Source organism: Canis lupus, chromosome 5 (assembly GCF_003254725.2).
Source record: "Canis lupus dingo isolate Sandy chromosome 5, ASM325472v2, whole genome shotgun sequence".
Lineage (NCBI taxonomy): Eukaryota > Metazoa > Chordata > Mammalia > Carnivora > Canidae > Canis > Canis lupus.
In genome coordinates this window covers 5,647,314-5,664,079 of record NC_064247.1, presented here as the reverse complement: position 1 = coordinate 5,664,079, position 16,766 = coordinate 5,647,314, and the positions used below count along the sequence as shown (strand labels likewise).

Sequence of the window (16,766 nt, the reverse complement as noted above, 5' to 3'; positions counted from 1 at the left end):
GTAAGCTTTATTCCTCTTTGATCTCAAAAAGAAGTCATTTCATATTAGCATTTATATGAGTTTAAAATAGTGAGCTCTTTTATACATTTGGAATTTTCAGTGTCATGAAATGAGAATTTTGTCAAAATTGCTATTTCGTATTTTCTCCTCTTCTCTCTCTACAACACCCCATATATATATATAATGTATATAATAAGTAACCCCTCCCCATGACCTGGTTTTAAAACCATACTTTTTCACAGTGGATTCTCATCTATAGTAAGGACTACTTCTGAACATTCCAAGCTGTTTCATTCAGATCTCATTCTCTAAACTATTAACATTATAGTTTTGAATATTATTTTAATATTATTTTAATATTTAGTAAAGCTAGAGGTCTCCTATCCTATCAATGATTTTTTCCCCACAATGCTCCTTAATATTCCCACTTATTTTTCCATGTGCATTTTGACTAGTTAAAACAATAATCAGGGCTTTTGTTTGCCTATTTCTTTGTTTATTAACTGCATTAAGTTGACATTTGTTCAGGAATAACAACTGTTCAAAATAACATTTTGCCTTCTCCCTCAAGAAACATAGTATAGTTTGCATTAAATTCATGTTATAAATACATTGCCGTTCTTTAAGCAAGGAATAAGGCCTTAATTTAAACTTGATATTTATTGGTACTTAACAGTAGTTTTCACTAGTGTCCTTCTTAAAAGGTGCAATGGGTATTTCACATCAGAACTCACAATTTCACAAATCATCTATTTCTGGTACTTGTCAATACTTCTTTAATATTCTATCATCTATAAAGTAGATAGTAGAGGAAAGTGCTATTTAAAATTTTTTTTAACTTTTTCCTTTTTTCCTATCCATTCATCCCCTCTATCCATTCATCCAACCACCAAATTCTTGAATTAGAATTTAATTTATAAAGAAATTTAAGTTTTTAGCAACAAAAGTTGGGAGCCTGGTCTTGGTATTTTATAGTCTCAAAACATTGATTTTTTTTTCAAAACAGAAATTAAATAATTTACAATAAAATATGAGAGGAAATTGGCTGAGAAGGCTATCTGGACAGATATAAAAATAATGAAGATTAATAGTGCAGTTGTGCCTTTGTGTAAATGTCTTAGTTGTTCTAGACAGAACACAAGCATCTCTGATGCTACAGTGCATTCTAAAGCCTTTTTATTCTGTTATCTCAGAACTCAAATGAGTACATGAAAAAGTTTGATATAAAAAATAAAATGTTTGAAATACTCTAAAAAAAAAAAAGAAAAAGCTTGATACATGCTGCTAGCTTAAACGGAATAGACACTGCATTGGTTGGGTAATCCTGCTTCAAAATGGATCCTAAAAAAATTATATGGAGAGGTCAGAAACTGAAATTATGAGATTATAAATTTTATTTTTACCTTCAAAACCAGAATTCAGAAGGTGCTCCCCCAAGTCACAACCAAACACCCTCTCTTTCAAAATCCCCCGCTGCTTCAGCTTCTGTTTTGTTGGACGAGACTTCATGAATGTGCGTAAGAAAGTAATGAGCTTGCCGTGCTTTTTAGACACTAAAAAATAATAATAAAGAGGAAATACCTTAGTTGTGACAAGTAATTACATTTTTACTTAGGGTAAAAAAACAACAGAGATCTCAACAGGCTTACTGCAAAATAATCAATTACAAGTACACTTTATGTTCTGTGGAAAATTTTCGGCAGAAGTTTAGGCAACAGTTATTTTATAAATAATATCATAATTTTACACCTTCTTCACACCAACCTGTGATCTTACTTGATGCTACTGTCAGCAACTTAATGTATTTTAATCTGTGATCTATAAATCAAGCTTGGTAAGACAGCCACCTTCCCACTGCATACTCCATTGTATACCCAAGAATTCTACGGGATTATGACTGGGACCCAAGTTTTACTGTACTACATTGCTTTGGAAATTTTTATAGTAAGAAAGACCTAAAATGGTATAAATGTGGTTTGCTTTTCTTGTCAATTTCTAAAATATTTTACTTGGTGGTTAGAATTTTTAAAGTATTTACAATCTGGAAAGAAAAATGGAAAAAAGAAACAACTCCCTCTTTCCATTTTATAAAGAGGACAATCTCATTAAGATATAGAGCACAGGGGATCCCTGGCTGGCTCAGTGGTTTAGTGTCTGCCTTCGGCCCAGGGCATGGTCCTGGAGTCCCGGGATCGAGTCCCACATCAGGATCCCTGCATGGAGCCTGCTTCTCCCTCTGCCTGTGTCTCTGCCTCCCTTCCTCCCTCCCTCCCTCTCTCTCTCTCTGTGTTTGTCATGAATAAATAAAATCTTCTAAAAAAAATAAGATATAGAGCGCACCTGACAAACCAATGGCTCTATAAAACATATACACATATTAAAAAACATTAGATCTTCTATTAACACACTTGTATAGCATACTAAATATTTCACTTTAATTTACTTGTAGATAAAGGTGAGAAATAAGTAGAATATGCAGTAAAGTATTTCTACTGATGGATATATTTATAAAGACAACAGCAAAATAATTGAAAGCAAACAAATCTCCAGAAAAAAAAATGACTTCTGAAAAGTGCAAACTAAAGGAAAAATTACTCTAAAAGTCAATGCACAATAACTACCATAAACTCACAGATCAGTTGTGGGATAGAAGCCACATGGCCTCAATCTTCCTACTTGGTTTGCAAATGATTACTAGATGTCTTAGTGAATCCTACTATGTATAGATTCTTGAGTGAACCCAAATCTTTAATCCCCTGAACTGATGAAGCTTCCTGTAGGATGTCTGTGTACTGAGAGAACGTGTGGCCTGGGGACCCCAAGATGGCCATACATGGATTTCTATGGATCAAATCAGTCACTTGTCTTCCATGTCTTTCCATTTTGTGAGAAATACTATTTACAGACATAAGCATCTTTTCTATGAACTGTGTGAGGGTCTGGTTTGCCCATGTTTCCTGGAACATGAGACGCTCAGTGTTAAAACCACGAAATGTTAGGCATACTGGAACAATGTAGTCATCCTAGACCATACACAAATTAAATGGGAAATTTATTTTTTCTACATCTGTATTTAAAATTTACTTAGAATTGTCAGAGTATGATGCTATCTCTTCTGGCCCTGAAATGTTGGGTAAATCACAACTGCTCTTGTATCTTAGATTCCTTGCTGTGAATGCAAATGAGGCACTCTCCTATTTGCTAGCTAGGTATTTATAGCACACTTGGGTAACTTCAGAAGTATGTCACACATATTTCTATATTAAAAGTCACTGGATTTGTAGGAGTATTATTCTCCCCTAGTTGCTACAGATACTGTGTTATATATCTTTGTTAAAGAATGGCCATCAAACCATTTCTGTTCATCCTCACACATTTTCTACATAAACTTTAAAATAATTATGACAAGATTTATTAAAAATACAAGTGAGTTTGGTTTGTAATAATTTAACATATTTATATGTGATTTTATATATTATTAATATTACAGTGATATAATATGAAAGAATTTTAGTTACTATATTCAATATTACCATCTGGAAACAGAATGTGTCATCATTTTTCTAAACTTATCTCTCTCAGTAAAGTTTTCTAATTTTCTTTATGAAAAGCTATGTTCCACATATATCTCTGGTTAGGAATATTATTACATCATTTACATTATTTTGCTGGTCTTGTAGAATAATCCTTTTCTTCAATTATGGCTTTAATTTACTTTTTTTTTTTAATTTACTTTTACTGGTATGCTAGAAAACAATTTCTTTATATATAGTTCAAATCTGATCACTTACCAAATTCTCAACAATTTTAAGAGGATTTTAGCTGGTCCTTTTGGATTTCATGGATAGTTAATTGCATCAAAGCAAATATGATAATTCTGTCCTTTGTCTGATAGGAATAAGTTGTTATTTCTGTTTTAGATTTTAATAACTGGCCAAAACTTCCAAGATACATGTTAATAGGAGGCATTTGTATGTTGATGACAAATTTGATAGAAGTATCTGTTGAATTTGACAACTGCATATGATGTATATGTGAAAGCATTCTTTTAGTCTCACATCTCCAAGAATGTTTCACAGGAATGGGAATTGAACTTTAAGTACTATTCATTCAGCAACAAAAATGCTTCTTAAGAACTATTCTAAGTTCTGAGATTATAGTGGGGAACAACTCAGGCAACTCCATGCTTTCAGAGAGCTTATTGAAGGGAGAAAGACAATGAACAGCTAAATAAAAGTACCAATATATCCAGCATTTATTTTATACTTAGTAAGTGCTAGCCACTGCACAAGTGTTTATGAACCGTTCATTTCTCCCGGAGCTCTCTCTATAAGGAAAATACTATTATTATTCCCTTTTTCAGATGAAGAAACTAAGGTACAGAGTGCTGAATAACATGTCTAAGGTCATACAACTAGGATTCAAAATCAGGTGGCCTGACTCAAAAACCCAAGCTCTAAGCTACTATGAGATACCGCCTAAATTGAGACAACCAGGTAATTTCAGATTGCTTTTAACTGCTCATTAGGAAACAGATGAAGTAATAATGGCAAGAGAAAAGAGACTACACTGGATGGGTGGTCAGGGAAACTGTGAAGTCACATCTGATTTGTAAGGCACTGAGTGTAGTGGGCGAGGAAGATGGTGGTATGAAATGAGGTTGAAGAAGTATGCAAAGCCCAGGTACTAGAGGCCATTGTTAAAAGTTTGGATTGTATGCAATGAAAACACACTGACGTTTAAACATTTTAGAAAGGTTACTTTAAAAAGAATCTGTGTGTTAGAAACCCAAATATGGAGGGGGGGTGGGGAATCCCTGGGTGGCTCAGAGGTTTGGCTCCTGCCTTTGGCCCAAGGCATGATCCTGGAGTCCCGGGATCAAGTCCCACATCAGGCTTCCTGCATGGAGCCTGCTTCTCCCTCTGTCTGTGTCTCTGCCATTCTCTTTCTCTCTGTCTCTCTCTGTGTGTCTCTCATGAATAAATAAATAAAATCTTTAAAAAAAAAAAAAAAAGAAACCCAAATATGCATTAAAGGGAATTGGTTAACTATGATATGTCTGCACAGAGAATTTATTTGAGAGAAAGAGACAGAGTGCATGTGCAAGTATACATGGTGGAGGGAGGGGCTGCAGAGGGAGAGGGAGAAGCAGACTTCCTGCTGGGCAGGGAGCTTAACTCCGGCTTGGGGCCCAGGGCTCAATCCCAGGACCCTGAGATCATAACCCGAGCCAAAGACAGACGCCAACCGACTGAACCACCCAGGCACCCTGAGTTTGGCTTGCTTTTTAAAGGAGGAGCTCTACCTACTGATATGAAATAATCTCCAAGATATATTAAGTCAAAAAAGAAGGTAGAGAACAGTATATTTAGTTTATATTTAGTTTAAGAAAGGGTAGGAAATGCATATTTCACACACATAAATTCACACAGATGCATGTATGTACCTAAGAGTTTGTTTTTGCAAAGAGAAACATTAGAAGGATAAAACAAATTAATAAAATGGGTAAAGAAAATGGGTGTAGAAAGTAAAACTGCTCTGAATATGCCTTTTTTATATAGTTTGATTCTTAAATTATGTTAGCATTCTTTCTACATACTCAAAAATAAAATTTAGAACATTAAAAAAGCAAATTCTAATTTTGAAAAGGGCTTGAAACAATGTATCTGAAACTTCAACTTGGTAACACTGTCAACAGAGAGAGAATATTTTCTTTTCTTTTTTTTTTCAAAGAGAGAATATTTTAAATGATTTGTGAACAGTAAGCTGACCATGCTTGGTGGGATATATTCTAAGAACAAAAAATTACAAAGTAATATTTAATTTCATTCAACTGTTTTACTATTGGTAATAGTATTGGTAGTATAATTCTGAAACAATTTTATACATACTGTGGGACAAAACAAATATATTAATGGTGTTAGGAACCAAGGGTTTCAGTATGAGAGAAAGGAAATACATTAATAAAATCAAAGAAATCAAGGAAAACCCCAATCATGTTAACTTGAGTTGAAAATGTAAATATAAACTTAAAAAAAAAAAAAAAAAAAAATATATATATATATATATATATATATATATATATATATATATTTCCTCTAAGCTCTAGCCAGTGAATAGGCTTAGAAACAATGATATTCCAGTTGCAAAGAACCTCTTAGGTCTCAGGTGGGGGTTTCTAATTATCACTCCTTAATAATAAAGCAAACCGGGCAGCCCCGGTGGCTCAGCAGTTTAGCGCCACATTCAGTCCAGGGTGTCGTCCTGGAGACCTGGGATCAAGTCCCATGTCGGGCTCCCTGCAATGGAGCCTGCTTCGCCCTCTGCTTGTGTCTCTGCCTCTCTCTCTCTCTGTGCCTCTATGAATAAATGAATAAAATCTTAAAAAAAATAATAAAGCAAACCAGGACTCCTTGGAGAAATGACTGCAGGCTGACAGCAGGAAAAGCACAAGGTGAGATGGGGAAACACCCACACCCAGAAGGAGCTTCGCCAAGACAACAGGTGCACAGATTCCCACTGGGCAGCTCTGGGACATAATGATGATTCAAACATCACAAGGAATGGCTGTAACTTATTGTAAAATATGGAGTAAATAAAAATCCATGGGTCCATAGTAACACTTCCCAGAAGAAAGGAAGGAAGGGAGTGACAATTTTCAGCACAAATGGAGCTGCAACATTTAAAAAAATGCATGAGTTGTTTGTCATACTGAACTGGACTCCCCACTAGTAGGGAAAAAACTAAATTTATTTTCTTCACATCAATTAGCAATATTATATCTGGAATGACTGGAGTTAATTCTAGATTAACCAAGAAATATACATGTTCACAATTCAGTGATAACTGTGTGGAAATAAATTATAATCATGATCCTCTAACCAAACTCCCATACACAATAAAATTACATTAGTCAGAGGGTAGCCTGTGTAGAACTGGACTTTCTAGGACACTAGGTAGCTCTGACTCCACTTTTGGTGTGCTAAGTTTGGCTCACAAACCAGGAAATTGGCCAACTTTTTCTGTTGGGGTAAAGACTATTCATGTTAATTTTTCCTAAATAGTGACATAAGACTCAATTAAGTAAGGGCTGTAATCGGAGACAAAATTAAGACCAGTGGAGACTGTCATTACCAACTCTGTGCTCTCACTTGGCCCATGAGGCTTCTGGAAAATTGTGCCAGCATATGTACAACCTGGCTTCTACTCTGTGTGGCTGGGTACCCTGCTTCTGTTACCCTTCCAAAAAACAGTAAGATAGGACACCTGGGTGGCTCAGAGGTTGAGCATCTGCCTCGGTTCAGGGCGTGATCCCAGGGTCCTGGGATCAAGTCCCCCATCCGGCTCCCCACAGGGAGCTTGCTTCTCCCTCGGCCTGTGTCTGTCTGTTTGTCTGTCTCTCTCTCTCTTAAGATTTTATTTATTTATTCATGAGAGACACAGATTGAGAGAGAGGCAGAGACACAGGCTGAAGGAAAAGCAGGTTCCATGCAGGGATCCTGACGTGAGACTCAATCCCTGGTCTCCAGGATCACGCCCTGGGCTGAAGGCAGCGCTAAACTACTGAGCCACCCGGGCTGCCTGCTCTCTCTCTCTCTCTCTCTCTCTCTTATGAATAAATAGACGAAATCTTAAAAAAAAAAAAAAAAAACCCAACAATAAGATAAGTTGGGAACTTTAAATCCAAACTTGTAATGAGACTGGGAGGGGTGGGTGTGGTCTCCAGCTACTAACCCATATCCCAATCTGAGACACCAAAATAACTAATGTTCATAAACGACAACTAGACATACAGCTTTAAATGACTTCTAAGTCTTCAAAGTAAGATTAAACTATGTTCTATACAGTTTTAGCGTTGCTGTTATTGTTGTTCATCTAATTGGCATTCTAATCCACTCCAGTAGAGACAGTTGTGGTAAAAGGCTCAGGCATCCATAATTCACCAGTTATCCATCTAGATAGACAAATTTCATTGTATTGGAAATTTAAACTAATAAAAATATTCAATTTAGTTATACTCAAGTTTGAAGATCTAACAATATTTCCAAATATAAATGTATCTTCATATTAATCTGTTCTTTATATTTTTCCCATTTCTTAGACAATAAAATGGCCAGGAAAAGCTTATTTTTATGGACACTGACACTGTCTCCCACCCATTGCTTTGTAACAAACCAGAAAACTAAGTTAGTAAATCTATCTTTTGAGGAATAGAAGTATGGAATACTGTCAAGTTATATCAGAAGACTTCTATTGAGGAAGGTAGAGTGGAGGTTTGGGTTTAGACGGTTACGTGCTTATAAACTCAGTTTAACAAAGGAACATTGCATGGCGTGGTAAGGGTGTCAGGGTTAAGGTCCACCAAATATGCTGGATTAGAGAAACAAAGATGATAACAATGACATTTCAACAGATAAAATAGATCAAAAGTAAAACGAAAACAATACTTAGACAAAAGCAAATCATACCAGTTTATATCCAAATTCCCTGTTCTGGAGTTAAAATGCAACATGGGCCACAATGCTAACTTCTTCCATGTTACTTACACGTGACAGATTTTACATCTGTGCTTTTTTTTTTTTTTAAACCAGAGACAAACCCGACCAGACCAGTCTTTCCAGTAGTTAAAAGCTTTAGCAGCATGACACACAACATAATATCTCCAAGGTAAATCTTTATGATACCAATAACCAGTTTACAGGGTACACTAAAAGTATACAGTTCAGTGAGCCAAAGTGAACCTTGACATGGAGACATGGGGCACCAGGTGTTGCTAATTACACAATATAATATTGCTCCAGCAAAACCAAAGAATTATTACTTTCTCAACACTTCACTGAAACGAGAGTTCTCTAAACGGGGTCTCAGAAATATTCCAGGCTGATTTGAAAGCTAAGCCTGGATTAATTTCTCAGAAATTAAATTATAAGATGATTTGTGCTAGATAATGACCTCAGTATTAAGTTTATTTGATCATAAGCACTGAGTTCTAAGATCTGTAATAAATTCATAAAGTCAAGCAGACAAATGAAAAGGTAGAGGTGGGATGCATAATACCTGAGGAGACTATCATTATTAAACCTCAGGTATAATAAAGTATGAGTATAATATTTAGCATATCCAATGGATTTTTATGATTGTGCATAATATCCTTCTTTGCTTGAAGTTTTCAAATACATATGAGATGCCATTTGGCAGAAATTTAACAGGGGTATAGAAATATAGGCAACTGGACTACATGATATTTAAGGATCTCATAATTTATCTAATTCTAAGTCTGTTGCAAACTTTGAAATATATTGTTATATAAATATGAAAATACTTGAGTTTAAAAACAAAATTCCATAAACTTGCTTTTATTTAAGGCTGAAAAATGTATCTATTCATATCAATAAACATGGAGAAAGGGTTTTCCTCTAAGCAATGTCAAATTGACTTTCTGTGATGATATACATGGACTACTCAGTTTCAAAACTTCTGTTCTTCAACAGTATCTTTAAAATGAATTTTAAAAAAAGAAAGAAAAAACTGTTGAAAGGGAAAAAAAAAAGCCTATCATAGAATGCTTAGTTTTACCCTCATTATTATTCAAAAGCCTAATGGTCTAAAATTTGCTTAGACTATTTTCAAGCCAAACTAATTGGAAAACATGACCAGAAGACTAGGCCTGGGGTCAGGATTAGTCCTGAGTAACCAAGAGCTAAGGAACTGTTAGAAGTATTAGTGGATATCTTTACTTTAAAAAATATTTTGATTATACAGAAAAGCTTAAGAGAATAATATGACAATGTCAATGTACACATCATCTAGCTTTTTCAGATCTTAACATTTAGCCACATTATTTCCTCATGTTTATTTTCCCCTTTTCTTAAGTTAAAAAAAAACAAGCACTACAAATATATTTGAACCCGGTTATCCCTCCAATCCTATACACACAGAACCTTTATCATGAATTCCGTATTATTACCATATATGTTTTTATACTTTACACATGTATGTAACCATAAAGAATATATACTATCATTTTAATGTTTTTAAAATCTGCAGAAATGGAATCATATTATATTAAACTTTCTCTAAAATTATATATTTTCAGGGATTCCTGGGTGGCTCAGCGGTTGAGCATCTGCCTTCAGCTCAGGGCGTGATCCTGGAGTCTCAGGATCAAGTCCCACATCGGGGTCCCTGCATGGAGCCTGCTTCTCCCTCTGCCTGTGTCTCTGTTTCCTTCTCTGTGTCTCTCGTGACTAAATAAATAAAATCTTAAAAAAATAAAATTATATTTTTTCAGAGTATATAATTGTGACTCAGTATATTCATTTTAACTACATTGTAGTACTCCCTGATAAATGTATACCACCACTTACCACCACTTAGACTTCTCCTCTCTTACTGTCATTGAGGGAGTTCCAAGTTTTTGTTATTAGCACCAATATTGTATTGAGCAATCTCCTAAGTGTGTCCCTGGGCACGTAGGAGGGGACTTCTCTGACTCTCAAGTTCAAACATGGGATCGTTAGGTTGTAGGGTATATTATTTTCCAATCATATTTCAACTTTGCTAAAATATTCCCTAAAATGATTTATCATATATATATTCTCATAGGATGTATTTTTAGGTTCCCAGTCTTCATTTCTCTATCCTATTTAGTTCTTTCAGGCTTTTTCATTTTTGCTAAACTGATTAGTATGAAATTTTCTTCCACTTTATGCATTTCTGTAATTGATATCAGGTTAGGCAATATTTCGTATGTTAATTGGCCATTCAGTTTTCCTCTTCAGTGAAATAACTGTTCATACAACTTTGCCCATTTTACCGTTTGGTTGTTGTCTTCTTACTGATGAGCAAGAATCCTTTATAGAATCTGGAAATGAATCCTTTGTTAATTATTCATGTTACAAACATCTTCTCCCAATCTGTCGCTTATTTCTTTTACTGTACAAATTTTAAAATGTCTTTAAGTATGATTTCCATACTTTCAGATACCTTTATAGAAAGGAAACCTTTAAGGTCAAAAACATATTTTCCTAGCTCCTCTAAATCTTTTTCACTTGTTTTGGTTTTTTTTGGACTTCTTTGTATGGTTAGAGTGAGGGTGAGATATAATATTATTTTTTCCTTTCTGCATAACTAGTGATTTCATCATCTTCTACTGAATACTCATTTGTCCACTAACTTTTAAGATTGATTCTTAAATGAAAGATATGTATGGTTTATGAGGAGTCTGAGTTCTCTCAATTTTGTCAGTCTCTCTCTCTCTCTCTCTCCATTTATCCCTCACTTTCTTAAGCTCCAGCACTTTATAAGTCTTAATATCTATAAATGAGGACTCCCCTCTTATTCTTTAAAATCGCCTTTATATTTTAGATTTTTACTCTTTTGTATGAATTTTAGAATCAGCCTGCCAAATTAAAGGGGGAAAAAATTGGAGAGAATCTGATTAAGGCCTCGCTGAATTATAGACTATTTTGTATGAGAATTGGCTTATGATATTGAGCCTTTCTGTCCACAAACACAGTAAATCTCTCCACTTACTTAAGATTGATTTTTCACGTCCTTCAGTAAATTTTTCTAATCTTTTCCCATAAAAGTCTTATGTACTTTTGTTACAGTTATTCTCAGGAACTTTATGATTTTTGCTGATGTAAATGGTATTGTTTTCTAAATTATATTTTCTAATTGTCACTGGCATACAAAAATGCAATTAGTGGGCTCTAGGACTGCTGCTCCCTTCCAATCATGCCCCTGCAACTTCTAGCTGTATGTCTGTGGACAAAGTATATAATTCTCAGCCCTTCATTTTCCTCATCTAGGAAAAAGTTAAAAATCTAACTACCTAACAGAATTGTGAGGTTGTGAGTATTAAGTCAGAGTATAAGGCACTTAGTGCTAGACAGGAAAAACTCAATTACGTCGGGTCTTCCGGACGCCTAAGAGGCTCAGTGGTTGAGCATCTGCCTTCAGCTCAGGTTGTGATCCCGGGGTCCTGGGATCGAGTCTCACATCGAGCTCCCTTCACGGAGCCTGCTTCTCCCTCTGCTTATGTCTCTGCCTCTTTCTGTGTCTCTCATGAATAAATAAGTAAAATCTTGAAAAAAATAAATGCTGGTTCTTGGTCACCAAAGAGTTTTTGTTTAGTAACCATGCTTAATTCTGTTCTTCCAACAATTTGACTGTATGTAGGTTCTTCTAGGTTTGTAGATAATCATCAGCAAAGATTTGCTGATTTGCTTCTTCCTTTCCAATCCTTTCACTGCTTCTTTAATATCACTAAATCTCCAATGAACAATTATTTTACTCTTGATTTTTAAATAGGTTGTTTCTTAAGTCTCATCATTATGAACAAAATTTTCCTGGCATTTTTGGATGGAAATCTTAACTATATTAAAGAAATTCCCTATTCTTAATTGCTAAGATAAATAAAATGAACTGTTGACCTTTGTTGGATGATTTCTTTGCATCTACTAAGATAATTTAGTTTATCTTGTGTAAGTTTGAGGATGGCAAACAAAATTTATACCCACTTTTAAAAGTCTTGCTGTTTTACTTCTATAGTAAGTTCCCTTTATTCCTACTTCTGTATGCTTTGTAAGGATGTAAATGAGTGCAAGAGACTTGAGAAGAAAATGGCAAATAAAAGAAAATAAAGTCTTAAGCCAAAATTCCATCTCAGAAACTTTAATAAACAACAGAGTACTGTAAACATATTAGAAGTGACTCTCAGTAAAGGAACCCAAACAAAATAATTCTATAGGGTACAAGTGTAGACAAATAATTCTAAAAATGGAAAAACTGCTATAGGTTGCTGATACCTTAAATAGCAGCAAACATTATGGCATAGATTTAGATTTGCAGTCAGTCTTAAGAGCTGAAGTGAACTATGTTACTTTAGTATTTTCACATTTATTAGTAGGGATATTGACAAGAGATACAAAAATTAACTTATTTTTAGTATACACTGTCATATGTCCTGAAAGGATCTTTGGGCAACCAAGAAACAGTTTTGGAACCAGTTTAGTAAAAACTCATGCCAGGGAAAATGTGATGTAATTCTTATTTAGTTTATTGCTTTGAGGATCAATTAAATTAGTCCAAACTGACCAACAAAGTCTTTACTTGAAATCAAACTCAGAAACTAAGCTGTAATTCCCTAGAATAATTCTACAAACCTTTTAAAGAAATATTTCTAGATAGTTGAGCAAGATTCTAACATGACTCAAATGTAAGTCACAAAATAAACAACTAAAAACACTTTTTTCCAGTACTATAGAACCTTTGTAATTTTCCTTCTGCATAATATAAAGAAGTTTAACATTTTAGGATGAATAATAACATAAAGGAAGTTCTTTAAGTCAGTAATGAAAATATACATAAATAATTCTGATGATTTTTTTTGATCTTGCAAAAAAACATCCTCCAAATCAGAGTAAAGGAGTTTCTGTATGTCGAACTTAAGAGTAAGTTTTTACTTGATGAAATAGAACATATCCAAGAAATTCTGTCCAATTTCTATTTCTATCTCTGAAAATCTTCTGGTCTATATGTTAGATCTCCCTCAACCTGGCTCTATCCATGGCCTATTTCAACCCCAGTGATGAAAAAGATACACTGAATCCTAAACCAGCTATTTAAATAAAATGCAAGACAATCTAAACATAGTAATATCTATGATACAGTAATATCATAGCAATAATTATAGTATAGCTAATATACATTGAGTGTTTATGCCAGTGCTTTACATGTGTTAACCAATCTAAACTCAGCTTCTGTTAGCATCACACTCTAAATGATTTATACTCAAAATATAAACCAGTATCTGATCACTAGAATTTTCTTCTTAAAAGGCATAAGAACATGGGGTGCCTTCGTGGTTCAGTTGGTTAAGTGTCTGCCTTTGGCTCAGGTCCTGATCCAGGGTCCTGGGATGGAGCCCCACATGGGGTTCCCTGCTCAGCGGGGAGCATGCTTCTCCCTCTCCCTCTGTTCCTACTCCCTGCCCCACTCATGTTCTCTCTTTCACTCTGCTCTTTCTCTCACTCTCTCAAAAAAAAAAAAAAAAGTCACAAGAAAAAAGTATATTAAATAAAATCTAATCTCCCATTACATTTGCCGTGATGACTTTTAAATGTGATAAAGATTATCAGAATAATGACTCTTTTCTACTTTCCTCTCTTCTATGAATCCAGCTCTAATTAACAAGATGACCTAAGATCAATATTTCAATTCCCCTTCTTTAGTTTATTAGGTGGTATCCTATACTATTTAAACATATGGTTTTTGTATGTGGTAAAAATATTCAGTTAAACATAAAATGTTAGCAACTCTATTTGAAGATTTACAAATACATACTTGAACCAATAGCCTAGTAACTAAAAGCATTTATGCCTTTCCAATAATAGAACAAATAGTCCAGTGAAGGTTGTCTATCCAATCATACCTATTATTATCCAAGCATGAGCAGGTGAAAACATACCGAACTAAGAATGTGGAGCTCGGTTGTTAGTCCTGATTCTGCCAATAACTTGCTGTAGGATTTTAGATAAGATAATTAACCAGTCTAGATGTCAGTTTAATAATATGATAAATGAAAAGTTTACCCAGGCGATTTATGAATTTGAAATTTCCTGAAAATACCTGAGAAATCATTAAATACTCTGACAAAATTAAACATTAGAATGCCACAGAAAGCTCTAAAGTGTGTGGAAAATGACTTTACTGTAGGAAAAATCATCAGAATGAAAAAAAAGGACATCATTTAAAACTACATTGAAGAGCTATGTAAAAATATAATTTGGGCCTTCTAAAACATCCTAGAAAAAGCTGGTCTAAAAATTTGAGATAGAAAGATCACTATTAATAATGTTACTGTTTTATGCACAGTATATTAGGCTTAACACTTGTTAAGTAAAAATAATTTTAACTAAGTTATTTTATTTTTCTCCACAAAAATTTAAAATAGTAGTAATGAGTTCTTACATAACTAATTTATACAACATGCTTATATAACTATTTCCAGAACTTGATGCATCATTCTACTATCGTAAATTGTTAAAGGCATTCACAATTGTTGATTATATCATATGACATACTAGTATTTCTTTGATTTGCTAGCAAACCCTTGGTAAACAGTACAGTGGCCGCTTATAGTATGTTTTGACTAGAAAATGTCATATATTTTATATAGATTTTATATATTTTATTAAGATATATTTTATAAAGATTAATTTTTGAATTAGGTGTCCAGAATTTACTGCAATGATAGAAAAAATGTAAATATTATCTGTAGGTTCTGAAAACTTATTTCTATCATATTTGTCCTCAAAACTCAAAACCCTTACTGTCTCCCTAGGAAATACTTCTCATTTTTAAAGTAGGAATACAGCAGTTATATATTTTATAAAGATTAATTTTTGAATTAGGTGTCCAGAATTTACTGCAATGATAGAAAAAATGTAAATATTATCTGTAGGTTCTGAAAACTTATTTCTATCATATTTGTCCTCAAAACTCAAAACCCTTACTGTCTCCCTAGGAAATACTTCTCATTTTTAAAGTAGGAATACAGCAGTTTCAGCCTTGAATTTCATACCTCTCTCTCCGTCCACCACCAAAAGTAGATATCCAGGAAAATCTTTAGCTAAATTTGAGTATTAAATCTTAATAATCTGTTGAAATTGTTGTGAAACAAGAAAGTACAGAATCACTTTTGATCAATGCATCATAAACATTCACTTTGGAGGTTAAGAGAAAAAACACAGTTCTCTAACTGATGTGTGTAACAGCTGCAAGAACTACACCACAGAGCAAGTATCTGAGCCCAGCTCAGGGATGAGGTTCTGGAATGTGGACAACTCTCCCTAACAGTTTTGATATCTATCTGTACATTCCAATCTCAAAGGGAGGAAACCAGGTATTTGAGAAATGTCATGTACAATGCTACATTAAAAATAGCATTGACAGTAATGGCTCTTGATTGAAAAACTGGAAAGCTACTAACAGTTACATAAGTCAAGTATGCTTCCATTTACTTATGAGAGAGAAGAGGCATTTCAAAAGGCATTACTCTCTGGAATGCAGATGGATGACGCTAAGGCATCCAGAAGATAAATCTATAGTAAAGTTTAGAGAAGAATCTTTCAGACACAGAAAAGATAAGAACAGTTCATTTGGAAAAAGAGAAGTAGAAACAAGCAACAAATTGCTTCTTCAGAATATCCAGCACAACTCTCAGGCCAATGGCATGCCTGTGGTTAAGAAAAATATTTGAGTATCTGAATAAAAATGTATCTCTTTTTCAGAGTTAAGAATGAAACCAAAGCAACATCTGGTTGTTGCTTTTCCTAGAGGAGTACACAAACAGATATAAATTAGAAAGGGCATGGTATGTTAAATCCTTATAAACCACAGTTCCCTTGGGAAAATGGTCATCAGGTTAAGATAAGAAACTCTCATTATTTATGTTGAACATTTACTTTTCCAGGAGCTATAAATTTCAGTAATATCAGAGAAGGCTCAAATTCAGCTTATCTGATTTTAGGGTGATATAAATAAGCTATACGTTCTTCTTGCTAAAATTGATAGAATCTTATTTTAAAATCTAAATTACAAATTAAAATAAATGTGACTTGTTCTATTCCCCAAGTCTGTATAAAAAAGCAAAAAAAATTTTTTAACTTGGTGACTTTACCACCTCAGTTATTATATAAAAGACTCTGACTAATTGCATTTCTAAATACAGAACAAAAAGATTTGCATTTTAGCAGAGA

At 34.1% G+C, this 16,766-nt stretch overlaps 1 protein-coding gene across 9 annotated transcripts in view; it reads right to left on the bottom strand.

Moving 5' to 3' along the window:
• Positions 1-16,766, bottom strand: part of ARHGAP32 (Rho GTPase activating protein 32) — a 291,821-nt gene that overhangs the window by 40,104 nt on the left and 234,951 nt on the right. For all 9 annotated transcript variants that reach the window (XM_049109759.1, XM_049109758.1, XM_049109760.1 and 6 more), the window contains one exon: positions 1,404-1,553. In XM_049109759.1, the coding sequence (XP_048965716.1) occupies positions 1,404-1,553 (150 nt within the window). The remainder of the gene's footprint in view (positions 1-1,403; positions 1,554-16,766) is intronic.